Source organism: Lingula anatina, chromosome 2 (genome assembly GCF_051362555.1).
Source record: "Lingula anatina isolate TDL-2025a chromosome 2, LinAna3.0, whole genome shotgun sequence".
NCBI lineage: Eukaryota > Metazoa > Brachiopoda > Lingulata > Lingulida > Lingulidae > Lingula > Lingula anatina.
The window spans coordinates 15,932,919-15,951,144 of NC_141768.1; the positions used below are offsets into that span (position 1 = coordinate 15,932,919).

The 18,226-nt window shown below is 34.4% G+C and overlaps 3 protein-coding genes across 4 annotated transcripts in view; 1 reads left to right on the top strand and 2 right to left on the bottom strand.

Moving 5' to 3' along the window:
- Positions 1 to 200: 200 nt before the first annotated feature.
- On the bottom strand, positions 201 to 2,214 carry LOC106174193 (uncharacterized). Its single transcript, XM_013555626.2, has 4 exons — positions 2,025 to 2,214; positions 1,089 to 1,157; positions 800 to 860; positions 201 to 642 (listed from the first exon to the last, which is right to left on the bottom strand). The coding sequence occupies exons 1-4, from the start codon at positions 2,127 to 2,129 to the stop codon at positions 497 to 499; spliced, it is 381 nt and encodes a 126-aa protein (XP_013411080.2). The 5' UTR covers positions 2,130 to 2,214; the 3' UTR covers positions 201 to 496.
- Positions 2,215 to 4,813: 2,599 nt separating this feature from the next.
- Positions 4,814 to 9,574, bottom strand: LOC106174194 (uncharacterized). Of its 2 annotated transcripts, XM_013555628.2 has the most exons (8): positions 9,523 to 9,574; positions 7,765 to 8,599; positions 7,386 to 7,522; positions 6,878 to 7,051; positions 6,648 to 6,683; positions 6,388 to 6,477; positions 5,694 to 5,796; positions 4,814 to 5,416 (listed from the first exon to the last, which is right to left on the bottom strand). In XM_013555628.2, the coding sequence occupies exons 1-8, from the start codon at positions 9,529 to 9,531 to the stop codon at positions 4,926 to 4,928; spliced, it is 1,875 nt and encodes a 624-aa protein (XP_013411082.2). In that variant the 5' UTR covers positions 9,532 to 9,574; the 3' UTR covers positions 4,814 to 4,925. The 2 variants fall into 2 exon arrangements, with proteins under 2 accessions (XP_013411082.2, XP_086861628.1); XM_087005502.1 differs by lacking the exon at positions 6,878 to 7,051.
- Positions 9,575 to 16,622: 7,048 nt separating this feature from the next.
- LOC106174235 (uncharacterized) overlaps positions 16,623 to 18,226 on the top strand; it is a 32,233-nt gene continuing 30,629 nt past the window's right edge. The window contains exon 1 of the mRNA XM_013555685.2: positions 16,623 to 16,809. Coding sequence (XP_013411139.1) covers positions 16,719 to 16,809 — 91 coding nt within the window. The 5' untranslated portion in view covers positions 16,623 to 16,718. The remainder of the gene's footprint in view (positions 16,810 to 18,226) is intronic.

Here is an 18,226-nt window from a genome sequence, read left to right on the forward strand (position 1 = left end):
TGTCCTTAAAATAAAGCCTCACAAGTCCTTGTGTTAGCCCTATATATACATTGCTGTTTGTATAGTGTATTGGTGTTCACATTTGTTTGCATATTCACTTTGGGATTAGCAAAATTATAATCTTGTGATATCATATGATAATGGTATGCAGATGAGTGACATCAGTGCTTTTTCCATGTTGTAAGAATACACTTACAGACTGAATTTTGTGTTGCCTTTATTCCTCATAATCTCTCATACAAAAGCATCACAGTATGAACCATGCTTCATGGCGCAAAGAAGTCTGTTACTTAGAAACTGAGGCTTGTTCTGTGCTCATCCCAAAATAGTATTCTTCTTTGGTTTAATAAAACAAGGGATGTCCCTTAGCCTAAATCATCAATCTTTCCTTCAGAAATTACTGATTGCTGACAGTGGGCATCTTCACAAACTGGAAACGGATCATCCATCATTGCTTGTATAACAGGTATATACCGTGGCATGTGCTCCCATGCATTCAAGGGTTACTTTGTTCTATTTCATTCATAAATGCTGATAAATCATCATATTCTTTTTGAATGGCATGCTCTTTGCCCATTTCCTGTAGTTGTTCCTCTTCCTCCTCATCTTCCTCCTCTTCTTCTTGTTCCTCCTCGTGACCTTCTACAAACAGGAAAAAGATGGGTCTTTATATATTCACTCCAATTTTCATAAATTATGTCAAAGAGCAGTTAATATTATAATTACTCTGATAGACAAGTTTCTCAACTGTGCTTTTCCACATATTCTGCTAATTTCAGTTACAAATTGTCATGCTCACCAAGTGCAGTGTTGACTGCTAATTGTAAATCTTCATGTGAATATTCTTGTACTTCATCATCCTGTAATGAAATGAAAGGCACATCACCATATGGACACTGATCAGTCTTATATAAATTCTTACCAAATAAAATTTTTACAAATTTTTAAATACATAACTTTCTTTTATTTCTATCCAGACGTGACAGAAACAATCTTACTATTCATTTCAGGCTCTTCACAATCTTACAATTCATTGCAAACTGTATGTCAAATGAAACTAATACATTGAAAATGATATGGAACCAAACCTTAAGATCTTCACATTTAACTGGCATGTGCTGGGAACGTATCTGACTGAGAATTGCCAACTCTTCAACCTGAAGGTGTAAGATTTTGTTTAATTTTTTTTTCAGTAACAAGTACAGAATAGAGAGATTACTCCACTGACATACGTTGCATTGTATGGACTATTTGCTAACTCGTGGGACTTCATACAATGCCCAGAGTCCTTTTCCCTTGCGAAGAGATTACAGAGCCACCCAGTTATCCCCGACAGTTTCACAAAGTTTAACAAACCATTCTGCATACAAGATGTCTCTACTCTACATTTTCACAAAGTGCACTCAGCTATCACTGTCATCTTGATTGGTTAATGAATCTTAAAAGCAAATAAAGCAAATAAAAAGAATACCACATTAGTCTGCAATAATGCATAATACCCAATCAAAATCGATTCAATCAATCAAGGTTACAGCCAAGCATGTCACTAGTTAACGTTAGTGAAAGTCTTTCATTTCTGTCAAAACTAACGTTTAGCAATTGCCCAGGCTTGGGATATATATATATATATATATATATATATATATATATATATATATATATCCCTCCGTTTTATCAGGGAGTAACTCCCTGGTTTTATATAAAACAATTCTTTATATAAAACCAGGGAGTTCCTCCCTGATAAGACGGAGGCAAAACCATGGGGGGGGGGGGGGGGGGTCAGGGGATTTACACGTACTGTATCATGTGCACGCACTTAACCAGGTTATTTTACGTCTTTTGCTGTACTTTTCACCCTGCTTATAGCTCAAGAGCCTGCAAAAAAAGCTAGGCAGGGAACCACTCTAGAACAAACATAACCTTGATAACATACTATTCACAGAGCGCCTACGCACTTAGACATGGCCACTGAAGACAGTAGCATTTCGGACACTTAATGCGTTAAGATACGTTTATTTTCTTACCTTTAAACTATTCAGATGACGACTTAATTTGCTTGCAATATTCATCATAACTTTTTCTTCCTCTTTCAATATCTGCAACTCTCGTAGCTTTTTACTTGCGCTCATTTTACTGTATTTTCCTTATCGGACTAGAACACAAGGGTCGTCTACATTAAACAAAACATTGCCGCTAGATGTCAGTAAATATCAAGACGAGCTTAATTCAATTTAATGGTGAGTTTCGGTAATAATAACTTAATTTTTTTTTTTGAAAAATAATACTCTATTTTTTTTAGTTTACTAAAGGTACATATGAAGCGAGCGTTGATTTCCTGTACCCTATATAAATCACTACTACCAGAAAAAAAGTTTAAAGCTTTGTTTTCTTCAAATTTGACCAACTTGTCTCCCCAGTTCATGAGAGTTCAACAAATGATGTAATAATGTATGACACATTACTGCTGCACTAGAAATGAATCGTCATTCAGTGAGAGTTGGCGAAAAAAAAAACTTATGGTTATACATAACACATAAAGAAAGCTGAAAACATCTGTTCAAATTTTTTTTTCTATATTTTTCTTCATCCAAAAGTTATTACTGTACTACATGTAATGCATCCTGTGATCAAAAACAAGCAGATAACAAAATTAGAACTAGAGGATCAGAGAGGCGATACCGCCTCCGGATATTGTACCACCAGCTGGAGTAAGCGCATTCGTATGGACCCCCCCCCCCTCCTAAAAGGGACACCATCACCAGTCTTGTGTTTGAGAAGCTCTATAAGATGCAATCAACAAGAGTTCTCAAAATATGCAAAAAAATATAACTAAAAATGGTACAATCAAGCAGATTTTCGAATTGACTTGCATTTTCCTACCCTTGATCACTACTGTATTCTCTAGACAAAAGGCCTATTGGTTTTCCTTGAAATGTGTTGTCAATGGTGCATATATGCTGACAAAAGAGAAAACCTTGGGGAAACAATGGGCACATCTCTGCTAGTTTTAAAGATATGAGAGGCAAGAAAATATGCAAAGCTCAGTTCATGGTGAAAAAGTAGGTCAAAGGTCAATTTCAATATCATAGTATATGAATTTCTATTCAAGTTCAATAGCAACCATGGGCATTTCTTTGCCAATTTTGCAGATTTAAAGGCCAGAAAACATGCAAAAAGCAGTTCATCATAAAAAGTAGGTCGAAGGTCAATTTCAAGGTCACAGATTGCTAGTGTATTACTTCCTATTCAAGTTGAATAGTAACTATGGACCTATCTCTGTCAGTTTTGGAGATAAAGGTGAACGAAAATTTGCAAAGTTCAGTTCATAGTAAAAGGAAGGTCAAAGGTCAATTTAAAGGTCACAGTAAATTGCCAGTATATGACTTCCTGTTTAAGTTCAATAGTAACTATGGATCTATCTCTGCCAGTTTTGGAGATAAAAGGGAAAGAAAATCTGCAAAGTTCAATTCATGATGAAAATTAGGTCAAAGGTCAATTTTAAGGTCACAATAAATTGTCTCTAATGACTTTCTAATCAAATTCAATAGTAACTATGGGCGAATCTTTGCCAGTTTTGGAGATAAAAGGGAACAAAAATTTGCAAAGTTCAGTTCATGATAAAAAGTAGGTCAAAGGTCAACGTCAAGGTCAGAGTAAATAGCCTCTAATGACTTCCTATTCAAGTTCAATTGTAACTATGGACCTATCTCTGCCAGTTTTGGAGATTAAACGGAACCAAAATTTGCAATGTTAAGTTCATGGTAAAAGTAGGTCAAAGGTCAATTTCAAGGTCACACTTAGATTGCCAGTATGCGACTTCCTATTCAACTTTAATAGAAACTATTGACCTATCTCTGCCAGTTTTGGAGAAAAAAGAGAACAAAAATTTGCAAAGTTCAGTTCATGGTGAAAAGTAGGTCAAAGGTCAATTTCAAGGTCACACCTAGATTCCAAGTTAATGACTTCCTATTCAACTTAAATAATAACTATTGACCACCTCTGCCAGTTTTGGAGATATAAGGGACTAAATGTTACAATTCCGAGTTACAATAATGTGCCACCACAAAGTACTTTTTAATACAGCATAACACGAAAACCCTTTGAAATACAAAAAAACGGAGACCACTCTCAGTGTTGGGCTTTACATGCTCTACAAAATGCAAAAAAGAACGGGTCGCTAGCATTAACGGTTCCCGAATTAGAGACAGTTTTCAGTTTCGGTATCTTATGACCGCTACTCCCGAGAAAATGCACCGATTAACCCCAAATTCATGGAGATGAAAGATGACCCAAAGGGTAACACTTTCCAATATAATTATTGGTTAAGTCTGTGTAGTGTCTGAATAACAGTGCAAATAATATTTTTTTTTGTAAAAAATTTCATTTTTTTGAAAATTTTGGCCCGTTTGACCTTGAAATAAAGGTCAAAGGTCAAATCCAAGGGCATATTTGAAATCTACACATATGACTTTTGGAAAGCCGTCTGTAGAAATTTTTCCCATAATTCCTTCCGTAGGGTAGATAATTGGCATTGAATTTTCCAAAATTTTGACAAGGGTGCATTTCAACGAGCGTCACGCCCAGGTCAATGCACCGACTGAGACAAAAAAACCTGGGGGTTCAAGTTGAGGTTATATGTGACCTAAATCCAAGAGATGGGGACAGGGGTCCTTGTGGTCTAGGAGGAGAAGCGGTAACGGTGACTTGTATCCGGCGCCAGTACGCGGAGCCGGCGGAGCCAACGGAGCCGGACGAGACGGGTCGGGACTAAAACCATGAGTACCGCCAGCGTACACGCTGGTGGTACTAAAAATGCTCAAATAAATAGTTTACTGATTAATTTATTAATAAATAAATAGAGTTTATGAAGAACAAATATGTACACTCATGTTTATTGAAATTGAAGAATTACTGTAAATGCCATGTCAATTTTTGTACCTAAATCCTCTTCTTGCTTGAGAAAATGTCACTTTTTTAGTTTGCTTGTAATTGCTTTCTTCTTTTAATTTATTTTTTTGTTGCCTTTTGTTTTCTCTGTATCTCTGACGTCTCTGTGAATTTTTCAATTTCTTTTTTTCTTTGAGTTCATTGACCTCATTTCTAGATTTCTTTGCACCCCTGTATGAATGAATCCACCATTCATTGTCAGGAGGCACCACATAGTCTTCATTGCAATTTTTCCTCTTTCCCCCTTTTTTTGACTCTTTATATTTTTGAGCCTCAGACCTTGGAAAATTCTCATCTGGGTCTTGCAGGAAGTTTCTCTCATTTTTTGATGTCTTTCTTCTCTTGCCATCCCTTTTCTTCTTAAAAGCGGTGTCTTGGAATTCTTTTTTGTTTTTATTCTTATGATAATCATTTTTTCTATTTCCCATCTCTTTTTGCTTTTTGGATAGTTGTTCGTTTTCTGTTGAGTCTAAAATCAAAATCATGTGTAATGAAAATAATATATTATTTTTCAATTGTGTAACAAATTTTACCCCATTAATAGCTACTATCCTCAAACAAGATGATACCAACTGAAATTTCCTAAGGAAATAAACATTGTTGTAATCAGTGGCATTCCTTGTATTCAAAAACATTTCAAATAACATTTTGCTTGTATAATCACAAAAAGTACACTTGCCTCCTGTCTGGGGTTACACAAGGCATTTTTGCATCTATATCATCTTACATTCTCTTTGTGCACTCACCTCTCTTTCGCCTGGCCTTATTTCTTTCTTGCTCTGTATCATATCTTGCCACAAAAGGGAAATTGGGTAGTTTACGCTTATCCATGGTGGCCTCCTCACACTCCTGATATGAGTGAACAAAATCAAATTTAAAACAAATCTTAAAACATACCTTTTTAAACAACATAATGATAGACTAAAATACTGAAATTGACTTCTGATTCATTGAGCAGACAATGGACTTTAGAAGAACAATAATATTGTAAATAATAATGCAGTTTCATTTTAACAACATTTAGTATATTTGTTGGTATGTTTTAGAATTTTGTGTGAAATTCAGTATTTTCAACTGTGCTTGTTTATTTAAAATGTCAAGTTTTAATATTCATATTATTTACAATTCTGAGGCACATATGGAGTGTACTTTCACTGAGTGCACTATAATCCATCCTTGCTTCTGTTACATTTCTGGGTTTGTAGAACATTCACATATTCATTAAGGCTTAAGTTGTGTGGCTGAGTGTCTGTAATCCTTGTTTAAAAATAAATATTAAAAAACTTTTCTGCTTTTATCCAATACTTTTTAATAACTTCATTACCTGCATACTTTGTCTGCCAAGATACAAGACAAACATATCTCTTATATATATGTGCAAAGGCTTCTATTAAAAGTATGTTTGTTATGATCCATGCACTGTATATATAATATACTCACGAATCCAAAGTGTCCCTCTGAGGCACAGTTATAACAGTACATCCTCTTATTTTGAGAATTGTCTGTTTCACAGAGAGGTCCTTCTTTGGTCTGGAATCAACGTCAAATTTGTAACAAAATCATAAGCATAGATAATTCATTCTGATGATTTTAACTCAAAAAAAAAAAAAATATATATATATATATTTAAAGGCCCCATTGCAACAAAATATGATTTGAACCAGCATTTAAGATTAATAACATATGAAGAATAAACTAACCGTCATGTGATACTGTCTCCATCTATCTGTACATTCCTGAGGGCATAAAATACTTGTTAGTTGTGGGTAATAAACAATAGTAATAATAGATATCAACAATATTAGTTACTTCAGCATGGATATTTTTACAATTAATCAATACAGTCAGTGCATTACATAGTTAAAATCTCAAACTTTTCCTGTCCTAGTGATACTTATTATATATATAAAGTATGAATATGACCACTAACATAACCCTTATGACCCTGCATGCGACATCTCCAGCATTCCTCATATAGCCTTCTCCTGGGCTCAAAGCACTCTCTCACACTATGACCAGACTGATTGCAGTTGTAGCATAGACTGTCTGGGCAACTCTTGGATGTGTGACCTTGATTTCCACAGTAGATACAGACTACAGCTTTCTATTAACAAACACAACAACCCTTTCAAGAAGACAAAATCCATGGCTTTCTTTAAACAACTGAACAACTTTAATACAGTAGTTTTGTCACATTTCAATATAGCTGGGAAAGTTTTCATTATCTTTATTCATTTTTATAATCAGGAGTGACTACTCTCATTTTAAAATGTTTAAGCCATGACCAACAGAGAATAATATATATATTCAAAGCATTTACTAGTTAAATTCACTATTTGGTGGACTGATATCAAATCCATCATGTTAGAACTGCACTTTAAAGAAAATTTGTCAACAACACCTATTAAAAAAATACCTGGAACCTGCCAAGTTCTTACCTTTGGCTTTGGACAACATTTCGACAAGTGTCCCCTTTCATTGCAGTTGTGACACTTGACATTAAGAGGTTGGTAATATCGATTCTTTGTTCCCAATTTAAAACGATCTTCATCAATGATGTCCCAGTTGGCATTTTCTGTAAATGAAAAAAACATGTTTTGTTACAAATGAAGACAAAAAAACAGATAATACTTCAGTTGATGTGCTTTTGCTTGTTCAGATCTAAAAGAAGAAAACAAGTATCATTTCAACAATTGCTAAGGGTAGTAAACATTTGAATCAGCATTTAAGTCATTCAAGTGATTAATTTGGTACCAAGTTATTAAATGAACAAATAAAGACTAATGTGACCCACCCCCAATCAACAAAGATACTAACTATCCAGAGAATTGTGGACCTCCTCCAAGTCCAGATCCTCAATGTCCAGTTCAGCACAGTCCAGAACAACCTTGGGCTTACTCTGTACTACATTGGTCTGTATATCACAATCTCCCTCAGTCCCCTCAAGCAATGGCATATCATTCTCCTCTTCACTACCAGACTCCAACAGAGGCTTTGAAAGTTTTATTTTCTTAGATTTAGAAGATGTACTCCACTGGGGATTTGTTTTACTTTTTCTGTGTTGTTTCTCTAAAAATAGGTCACTGTCCATGCTCGAGACGACTATGACCTCTTCATGTATTTTCCTTTTCAACAAAGCATTGGAAGTTTTTGTTTTATTTGAGGTACATTCTTGGTCAATGATACAGTCACTATCTGACTCAATGATAATATATTCATTTTTTTCATCTCTGCCAGCACTGCTTTTGTTTTTAACTTCGTCAAATGCTTTATTGGAAAGATCTCTCATAAGCATTGGAAGTGCAAAGTGACTGTCATCTTCTAAAATTATTACACTCTCACTACTGCTGTCCTGATCCGTTTTCTTTAGCACATGTGATGATTCGGCTTGAATGCCCAATCCTGCTTGTGTGGATATAGTAGTTTGGGGTGTGATTTTTGTATCAACATCTGAACAAGAGTTATGCAAAACTGACATTTTTGTGCCACTATAAACAGCAGCATGACTTTGAAGATGAGATGCATCTTCACATGCATAATGGATTTGGCTGTAGAGAGCTATTTCAAGTTCTTCAAGATCAGTTTCTTCATCACTGTGTATTTCACTGTTATGCATGTGGTCTTCCTCAATATCTTGCATAACATAGTCATCCTAAAAGAAAGAGAACTCTTTACCAGCTATAAAACAATTATCTCGAATGAGAACAAATGAGTTATTTACAGACATGTTCACGAGGAAATATGTGAATGGACCTATTAATATAGTGCACTTGAAGCTATTTTCTTTATGACAATGACTTTAAGGAATGTTTAATAGTAGAGGTATTTCAGAGAAATGCTACCGCCCAAACGTAATTATCATCTAATTTCTATTGTACACTATATCCCATGGCCTGGTGGCCCTTCTCCAATCATCAAATTAGATCACATATATCAAATACATAGACTACGCTCCCACCCTAAAGAGCTTATGATGAATAAATGCTTGTTGCAAATTTGCTTTTATTTGGAACTAAGGCTTCAACAGACTTTTGTGATCACAAACTCAAGCTGCACATGTCAATGAATTTTACATTCTCAGGCTATAAGTGACCTTGCAAAATCATTACTTTTGTCATAGCTTCTTAATAAATTATTTCACAAGCCTAATGGTTTGCTTAATTGTTTTATTTAGTATTTTAACTTGTTTTATTTAATTTAATCTTTATACTTTGTGGAGGCCACACAACTTTTACTTTACAAATTACAAGATCTTATTCAATGATTACAGCACTCATTTCATTTCAGATATTTCGACGTTGTTAACAGTTAGCGGGTAGGTATATTAGTTGAGTAGTATAAACTATTCTATTTCAAAGTGACTGCGGCCAGGTTGATAATTTCCGAGTTTCGTCTCAACATTTCTTACACATACAGGAAATGAGGTTATTAAAATGCATCTTTCTAGATTTTCCAACACTCCCCGTTGTTAGCATGTCGTTATATACATTCTTAAAAGATCCCCTGATACGTTTTCAGTCAAAGTACAGGGTCAGAGAAAGTACGAATTACAAAATAGCAGATCATATGTATTACCATTCTCATTGAACAAATCTCGTGTTCTTCGCCACTATCAGAGCTATGTGCAATCTGTTCCTTAGTTGTGACAAAGAAAACCAAAATTTTTCAACAATATATCTTTCATTGATATGATAAATTTCAATAAAAAAATTTTATGTGGCATTACAGAATGCAAAGATAAGGCATAAAATGATATGTTGCTTCAATAACATGGTTATGTATATGCGTGCCTGAATTTTATTGATATAACAGCTTTGTCTTGCCTTTTTTCCTGCCTCGAAATAAAAAAGACGGAATTGTTCTATAAAAGCAAGGTAGCGAAATAACGTAACGTGTGGGTATAATTAACTGTCAGCACATTTATGCGTGTATTTCTTGAAGGCATGTTCACGCAGAGTTTTTGAGCGTGTATTTCTTGAAGGCATATATGTTCACGCAGAGTTTTTGAATAATCAAGTTTCTTTGGTTGTTATTATTTAAAGGTTGTTATGTACCTTTACATATACATATGAGATATGAATGTCTTAAACTTATATAATTTTGTACGCTTACTATAGAAGTCTGACCAAAAGTCATATGTGAAGATTCCAAATATGCCCTTGGATTTGACCTTTATTTCAAGGTCAAACAGGCCAAAATTTTCTGAAAATTTTATTTTTTTGCTAAAATTTTTTTTTATTTCTGCCAATTTTCGGAAACTACACAGATGTAACATATAATATTATGGGTAGTTGTTAACCTTAGGGTCATCTTTCATCTTTGTGAGTTTGGGGTCAATCGGTGCATTTTCATGGGAGTAACCACCATTAGGTGCTGAAACTGGAAACTTTCTCTAATTCTGGAACCATTAATGCTAGAGACCTTTTGTATTTTGCATTTTGTAGAGCTTATCAAGCACAACACTGTAGATGGTGTCTGTTTTTTTGTTTTCGATTGCACTATATTGAAGGGGGCGTCTCGATAGTCCGAAGGTTCATTGGTCCGAAGGTTCATTGGTCCGAAAAGTGGTAACATTTTCATCGATTTTTTAATCAAGGGTTCATTGGTCCGAAGGTTCTATAGTGAATATTCGGACCAATGAACCTTCGGACTATTGAACCTTCGGACTATTGCTACGGCCCCATATCAAAAAGTTCAACATCTGATATTCAGTGGTGAAAATAAAAGATGAAATTCTCCAAAATTAGCAGAGATACGCCCATAGTTACTATTGAACTTGAATAGGAAGTCATATACTGATAATCTGACTGTGACCTTGAAATTGACCTTTGACCCACTTTTCATTATGAACTGCACTTTGCATGTTTTCTGGCCTTTATATCTCCAAAATTTGCAATGAAATGCCTACTGTGACCTTGAAATTGACCTTTGACCTACTTTTTCACCATGAACTGAACTTTTCATATTTCCTTGCCCCTCGTATCTTCAAAACTAGCAGAGATATGCCCAGTGTTGCCCCTAGGTTTTCTTTTTTATCAGCATATATGCAACACTGAAAACACATTTCAAGGAAAACCAGTTGGCCTATTGTCTAGAAAATCACAGGATTGATCAATGTTAGGAAAATACAGGTCAATTCAAAAATTTAATCAGACATTTTTACTTATATTTTTTCACTTTTTTTTTTTGCATATTTTGATAACTGTTGTTTATTGCATTTTATAGAGCTTGTCAAGCACAAGACTGATAGTGGTGTCCCCCCCTTTTTTTTTTTTTTGGTTTTCCATCCGAATGCGCTTACTCCAGCTGGTGGTACAATATCCGGAGGCGGTATCGCCTCTCTGATCCTCTAGTTTAACTGTTAAATAGGGGGCGTCTCGATAGTCCGAAGGTTCATTGGTCCGAAGGTTCATTGGTCCGAAAAGTGGTAACATTTTCATCGATTTTTTTAATCAAGGGTTCATTGGTCTGAAGGTTCTATAGTGAACATTCGGACCAATGAACCTTGGGACTATCGCTACGGCCCCGTTAAATATACCTGATCATGAGAGATAATCAGATAACAGTTAAACTACTGACTAAGTAATGGTGATCAATTACAAATAGGTTTCAAAAGCTTCTTTATGTTTTATGTCTTTAAGTTTTTAAGTCACAAAATTAGGGTAGCATTATTTATATTCCTGACAAATTTGAACTTTTTATGTATTGTAGTTTTTGTAAAATACAACTTTAAAAGAGTCAAAGTTCTGTCTGTAATGCAAAACAAATACCATAGAATGCCCCCTTATTCTTAATATTAATACACTACTCATCAATTGTTAGAATATCTAGTCAACACACAGTTACCTGGACTACAGGCTCTATTTGCTTTGTTTTGCTATATTTACTCATGTTTTTATTTATATTTACCCTGTTGTAAATGAACAGGGAACACATAAAAACAATGAGAGCAGGAGTGATTGAGGCTGAACATCCTAGTGAAATGTAAAATGATGATGGATTAAACTTTTTCTTTAAATGTCTTACATTTTTCAGGTATCATAATAATTGGGACAATCAGATGTTTCTGGGATACAAGAGATGCCATTGGTTACCTGCAAAATTCTTTTCTTTGCCAAGAGTCGGGAACTAGTTGGGAAAAATGAAGCAGAAATAAGCATCAAACCAACATTATCAGGAAGAGAACTTAATGAATGGATTTTTGAACATTTTCCAGAATTGCAAGTGATTGCATCCAACACGATTTTAGCAGTAAATCAAGAGTATTTACAAGATGATGAGACAGTTCTTACTTTGAAAACTAATGATGAGATTGCAGTCATTCCACCAATAAGTGGAGGATGAGAATAACATATTTTGATAAATAACTTTAATTTTATATCAGATGAAGTTTGAAAAATTGCAAAAGACTGTGAACCCATGTATAAAATAAAGATGAAAAAATCAAAATTTAATGACGTTTTATTTTTTAATTAATAATTTTACATATGCAAGTAAAGTACTTTACTTTGAAAGGATGTTGTTAGAATGGATCTTTGAAGAAAAATTGTAATTTTCTTTAGATCACAACACATTAACCAAGAGCTTTAATTTCTGTCAGTTTGTCCAGTCAAAAGAGTAGGCACCAGTTTTCTTGGAACCTTCTCATATACTGTACATAATGCCTCACTGAAGATCAGGCATCTGTAATCCAAAGCAATAGTACAGTTATTGTTTATCATGGCTTCAGGTGTAATCTTGACATGTCATACGTACAGTTTGCTTTAGCTTTTTTTTTGGTTAGTCAATTAGTAACAGTGAGAATATGGGGTGTGTTTAATATTATATCTTGCTTTTTATTTCATGTTTGATGATCACTAAATACATGAATTATTTTTCAAGCCACATTTTGATCTGGCCTTGATTCAGATGAAGCAAAACAAAATTGATCAAGGCTATCCAAGTAATGCTTTCTGTAATCATCTCTATATCAGTTGTTTAAACAACATACTGCAAGTGGCACCTTGTGGAGTAATGTTAACTAACACATACTATTATGCATGCCACAAAACTTGTTGACAACAGCATTGTAAAATGATATAACTATTTTTAATTGTGCAAAGAGAATTTGTCTTCAAATATTATGTCAGATGAGACATGATGTATACAAATGATTTATTAAAATATTTTATTTTTTTAAACTGTATACTGCTGTCTGCTTGCAAATAAAGTATTATTACTCCTGTCGTATTGAATTTTAGAATTTAAATGAAGAAAAATTATTTGATTAACAAAATTCTATAACACATGTAAGTTATGTTCCTGTGGAATTCAAAATGTTTTATATGCAAATGTTGTATGATGGAACTTGAATGATATCAGTTATCTGATGAAAACTGTATCTGGAAAGATTGTCCCAGGGCTGCGGAGTATGTCTGGTAATTTTCTAAATTACATATTCTTTATTTTTTATCTTCGGTTTTTATCACTTTTTGTTGTTTTTTTTTAAATTATTCATTTATATCTTAAATAAAAAAGAACGAAATCTTGATTTGTGATAACACGTCAGGACTACTGAGTGCAAATTGTTGCATAAAGGGAGACCAAGGGTGTCATGCAAATTTAGTGCAGGGGCTGATCCAGGATTATTTGACGGGGAAGCTGACCCTCGCCCCCCCCCCCCCCCCCCCCCCCCCCCTTGGCGTGGGGTTTAGGGCCCACTAAAGAGCCCCGAAAAATTTTGGCATTTTAGAGGGTGAACGGTTTTAGAACTATGATTCAGCTAGTCAAAATTCTAATTTCAAGAGGGGACCATTGGTGTGATTTTTTCAGAAATCGGTGGGGGGGGGGGGGAGGGGTCAGGACCCCCACTATCTCCGCCACTGTAGTGGGTACATGCCCCTGCATCATTCTCACTCTTATTTCTACACAAATACTTACCATACATCCCTAACAAACTGGAGATTAAGAATGTAAAAATAGAGTCTGGAAAAATTTAGAAGAGGTCTTCCCCTGGTAAATCTGAAGATAATGAAAAATAAAACACAACATGGGTGTTTCATGATGTTTAGCATTTTTTCAGTGTTTCAAAAGAATAAATTCATTTTACAGAGTTTTAGTAGAATTGACTTTTGAAATCTAAAATAAATTAAAATAAAAGTTTGGATTTTTTTTCTGTACAAATTTGTTTATTGCCAATGTGAAAATGTAAAGAAAAAACTCACTTTCTGGGCAACGAACCTTATTAACTGCGTTTATGTTAGTATAGGTTATCACTTACGTTTGCCAAAAATATTAAAGCCGACAGAAATGATAGATTTTAGAATTAGACAATTGCAATATCATTTTGTTTTGAAGCTAGACTTTTATTGTAAGAAACTGAAATGCGTGAAATTTTGTCGGTCATCATGCAGGCACAAACAAGACTAGGGGTTGGTGACGCAATGATAACGCGTTTGAATTCTGATCATGCTTATTAGGTTCGATGTCTACCTAGGGCACATTTAAAGGGAATTTCTTAGTTGTGTGTATGTATTTCTCCGTAAAAATGATGGAGTGCTTACCGACGGGTATTCACATGTATCTACAAGACTAGAATGACACTCGTGCTTTCCCTTGTTGACTCATGAATGAAAGCGTACTGATGTTATATCAGTCACAATTGGGACTTTTTGCCTTTTTTATCAATTACAAGTCATGGACACATATTTCATGAACATATTTGAGATAAAAATGAAAAAGTGTAAGGACTTAAAGAAACTGATGTAAGATTTTAATATGTAAAAATTATGGACCACTAGAAACACTGGGTCCTAGCTTTTACGCAAAACAAGAAGTCAAATAAGGAGTTTTTTGTTTAATAGGAGCCGATTTTGATAGGGAGAATGCACGTATGAATAAATTAATCAAAGTCTGCAAATATCTGATATTTGGTGTATTGAGAAAAACCCATTGCGCTGTGAAGGAGTTGAAAGTGACCCACTGCGTTCGAGATTTTTCTTTGTCTGGTAAAGTCTATCAGTTTGATGAAAGTACTTTGGCAATGTATGATAACTACATGTGTTTAATTGTAGGACCTACCAGTGTGGTAAAAAACTAGAAAAACACACTCTTAACATTATTTTAAAACTTGCACTCTATCATCTTCATAAACTCTTATTGGCAAAGTTACAAACAAAATATTATTTTAAGAACAATTTGGTAAATTGAGGGAGCTTGACATTCAAACAGCGTTTAGTTGATGGTCATTTTTGCTCGTTCCACGGTTTTATCTGTATTTTATTAATGTTAAAATAGCTGAAACAGGACGGCATACAATATCCTTGCTTTGTCCACTCCCCAGGGTCCGCTTTATTTGTTTCCAGTGGATGGTCAACTCGTACATAATTTAATTATACAGTATACCGCGGTTTAGCATCCCATCAATTATTTGATAAAAGAGGTGAGGAGTAGGCACACCTAATTGAATGGTAAATTTTCATCAGTCCTAGGATCGCGTCTTGCTATCATTAACATGTTTTCGTTTGAAATGAAATAATTAACAATTAAGACCAAACTTGTAATAAACACATTTTCTTGGAGAAAAGGGATATATGTGTGGAACAAGGTGGCTGAATACAAAACATTTACGGAATTCGAACATCGATTCGAAGACCCAAATAAGTGATAATGGAAAACAGAAAGATATATGACGAATTACACTTATATACAAGAAAACATTCTACACATGTATACTAATCGGTGACTGATTAATGACCATTTGGCGTTAAAATATATGGTTTTGTTGCTACCTATAAACCTAAAATCACTTGAGGGGACTTGATAACAATTTGACAATATTTGACAATATTTTTGAATTTCCAAGCCTCTTTTCAGGAAACACGGGTGCACATTTTTTAAGAAACACTCAAGTTATCCAGGTACTTGTAGGCCCAGCAATTTACCGACAATTTCGTTGAAACTGATGAATTTGTTTGAATAAACCTTTCTGTGATATATGATCTTCTTCGCAAAGAAAAGTAAAAAAAGGCGTCCTTTGTGATTGAAAATCTCTCGATGTCTCGTTTAATTTATTCTGTAAAGATGTTCAGAACAGTAGGCCTACACAAACGGAATTCAGACTCCGAAATAAAAATCTAAAAAAGTCAAAATTAACGAAATATTTTCACAGGCGTAATAGTAATGGAATAAAACACCATATTTACAACTAGAAGAGAATAAATAAAAAAACTCTCAAGTAGTAGTTTGAAATTTTAAAACAATTTAGAAATTTTAGATTTTTTTTATATGAGTGTGTTAGAGGCGCCAGTTTGTGTCACAATCCATCTCTAACGTGTTGCGAGCAGAAAATTTAATTTGGGATCTAAATTTACACCAGGACCCACCAAATATTTGATGGATCCTAACTTAACAGCACGAAGAGTGATTTTAAATTATACAGGGAAAATCATTTTCAACTGAACGGATTGGAATTTTAAAAAAATCTATGCTAAATGATCACTTTTCCTTGAAAAAAAAAATCTATTGAAACAACCAAAATTTCAAACATGCATAACTGTTAAACAATGACAATAAAAAAATCGCCCAAAAAGAAAATTTCAGAACAGTCCTAGTCTGGTAACAAAGGACATTTGGCTTTCCATGACACGCTTTACGCATTTTTTTTTCGGAATTCCATCGCACCTAACGTCGGCTCTTCCATCTAATATCCCACCCCCTCCGCTACCAAACAAGATGGCCGCAGTAGAGCTAGTGATGTGATTACATGGCATTGGGCTGGAAAAGGCAGCAAAATGGATGGAAATACTTCAGACCACAGTACTTCGATAAGTGAAGCTGCTGTAGCATCTTGGCAACAATGTTGGGAGAATGAAATTAATTTAGGTAAGAGAAATTTGAGTTCATTGAACTGAAGAAACTTAACCGGTGACAAGAACCAACTACGGTGAGCAGTGCAATCTAAGAGAGTAAGAAGCTTTGTCGTTTTGAACTGGGGAAATAGAATTAAGTTCACTAAAATCGTTGAATTAATCCAGTCACATGTTGTTAGCATGTTTTGTATCGTTTGTGAGCATTTTTTTACATTAAACTATCGCTGAATTCATGTCCTTAACTAACAGATTTGAACATCGGCGATTGTTTTTGTTATCATTGTTTTGCAATGTATAAGTTCGGTGCCGGTGAAGAAGTCAGTTATGTATGCTTATAATTTTCAGATCTAAGTACCAACATGATGTAACAACGTACCTCAATGATATGTCAAGAAACAAGTCATTAACATTGAACTTTCCAAATGTTTTTCAATATGTCCATTAAACTATGACAGTATGAGCACTAAGTGCTAATTTACATATTAGTTCAGTAGTTCCAAGTTGACAGCATAAAAATAAGTAGATTTGATGTCCAGTGCCTATTAAAAGCTTCTGATTATATTCTTAAACTTGTTGAATAATATTGGTCAGTTCTTAGGATTTTATATAAATATTGTGGTCTTGTAACTTAATATTACTGGTACCCAATGAAGAGGCAAGAAGTGATCATATTTTAATAAAAAATGAATTAAATTAAATGTTGTAATTTGTCCAAGGACAACTACACTGTGGTATAAAAAGATGCTTTATTAAAAACAACCATGGCACTGAAAGAATTTGACAAACAAGAAAGGTTAGCTTAAATATCTTTTCAAACTCATTACAGCTTTACCATATGCAACCTTTGATAAGAAGGTCAAAGTTTGTTATTAGGTTGTAGACTATACTAAAATATGAATATCTTAATGTTGTCTCTTGAATTGAATCATTTTCTGTTTAGCTGTCTTAACAGGGAGTGTTAGTAGTAACTCTGATTTTCAACAGGTGACAAACATAATTGATCTCCGTAGTTTGATCGATTTATTGTGTTTATACAAAGTTTAAGTTAAATAGCCCTTTGCAGTGACTGGAATGACTTGGCAATGCACAGGTTATTCCTAGTGTTCAAGAGATGTAGAAAAGCTTTTGTGGTGGTGGTGGTTGCCTGTATCTAACTCTGGTCATGATGATACCCAGTTAACAGGGAGATAATCACCCAGACAGCACAGAAAACAATCAACTGACACTATCTGCATCATAGTATTCCTTTCTGTGTGCATTTTAGACTATAATTTCACTCCCATATTTACTATTTGTGTAATGTTCAGAGATATTCAACCTAGAAATTGTAATGGCATTAGTCAACAAAACTACTGTCACAGGTGAAAGTTCGAATTTATATTGTGGTTGAGTTGGTAATGAAACCCAGTTTGTTACTCCAACTACCTTTG

Excerpts from the sequence above, each read along its gene's own strand:
- LOC106174193 (XM_013555626.2), bottom strand. The coding sequence starts at position 2,129 with ATGAGCGCAAGTAAAAAGCTACGAGAGTTGCAGATATTGAAAGAGGAA. Across the intron at positions 861-1,088 it reads TTAAATGTGAAGATCTTAAG|GATGATGAAGTACAAGAATA; the intron begins GTTTGGTTCCAT and ends ATTTCATTACAG. Across the intron at positions 643-799 it reads AGCAGTCAACACTGCACTTG|AAGGTCACGAGGAGGAACAA; the intron begins GTGAGCATGACA and ends TCCTGTTTGTAG.
- LOC106174194 (XM_013555628.2), bottom strand. Across the intron at positions 7,052-7,385 it reads AATGTTGTCCAAAGCCAAAG|AAAGCTGTAGTCTGTATCTA; the intron begins GTAAGAACTTGG and ends GTTTGTTAATAG. Across the intron at positions 6,478-6,647 it reads GGAGACAGTATCACATGACG|ACCAAAGAAGGACCTCTCTG; the intron begins GTTAGTTTATTC and ends CGTTGATTCCAG.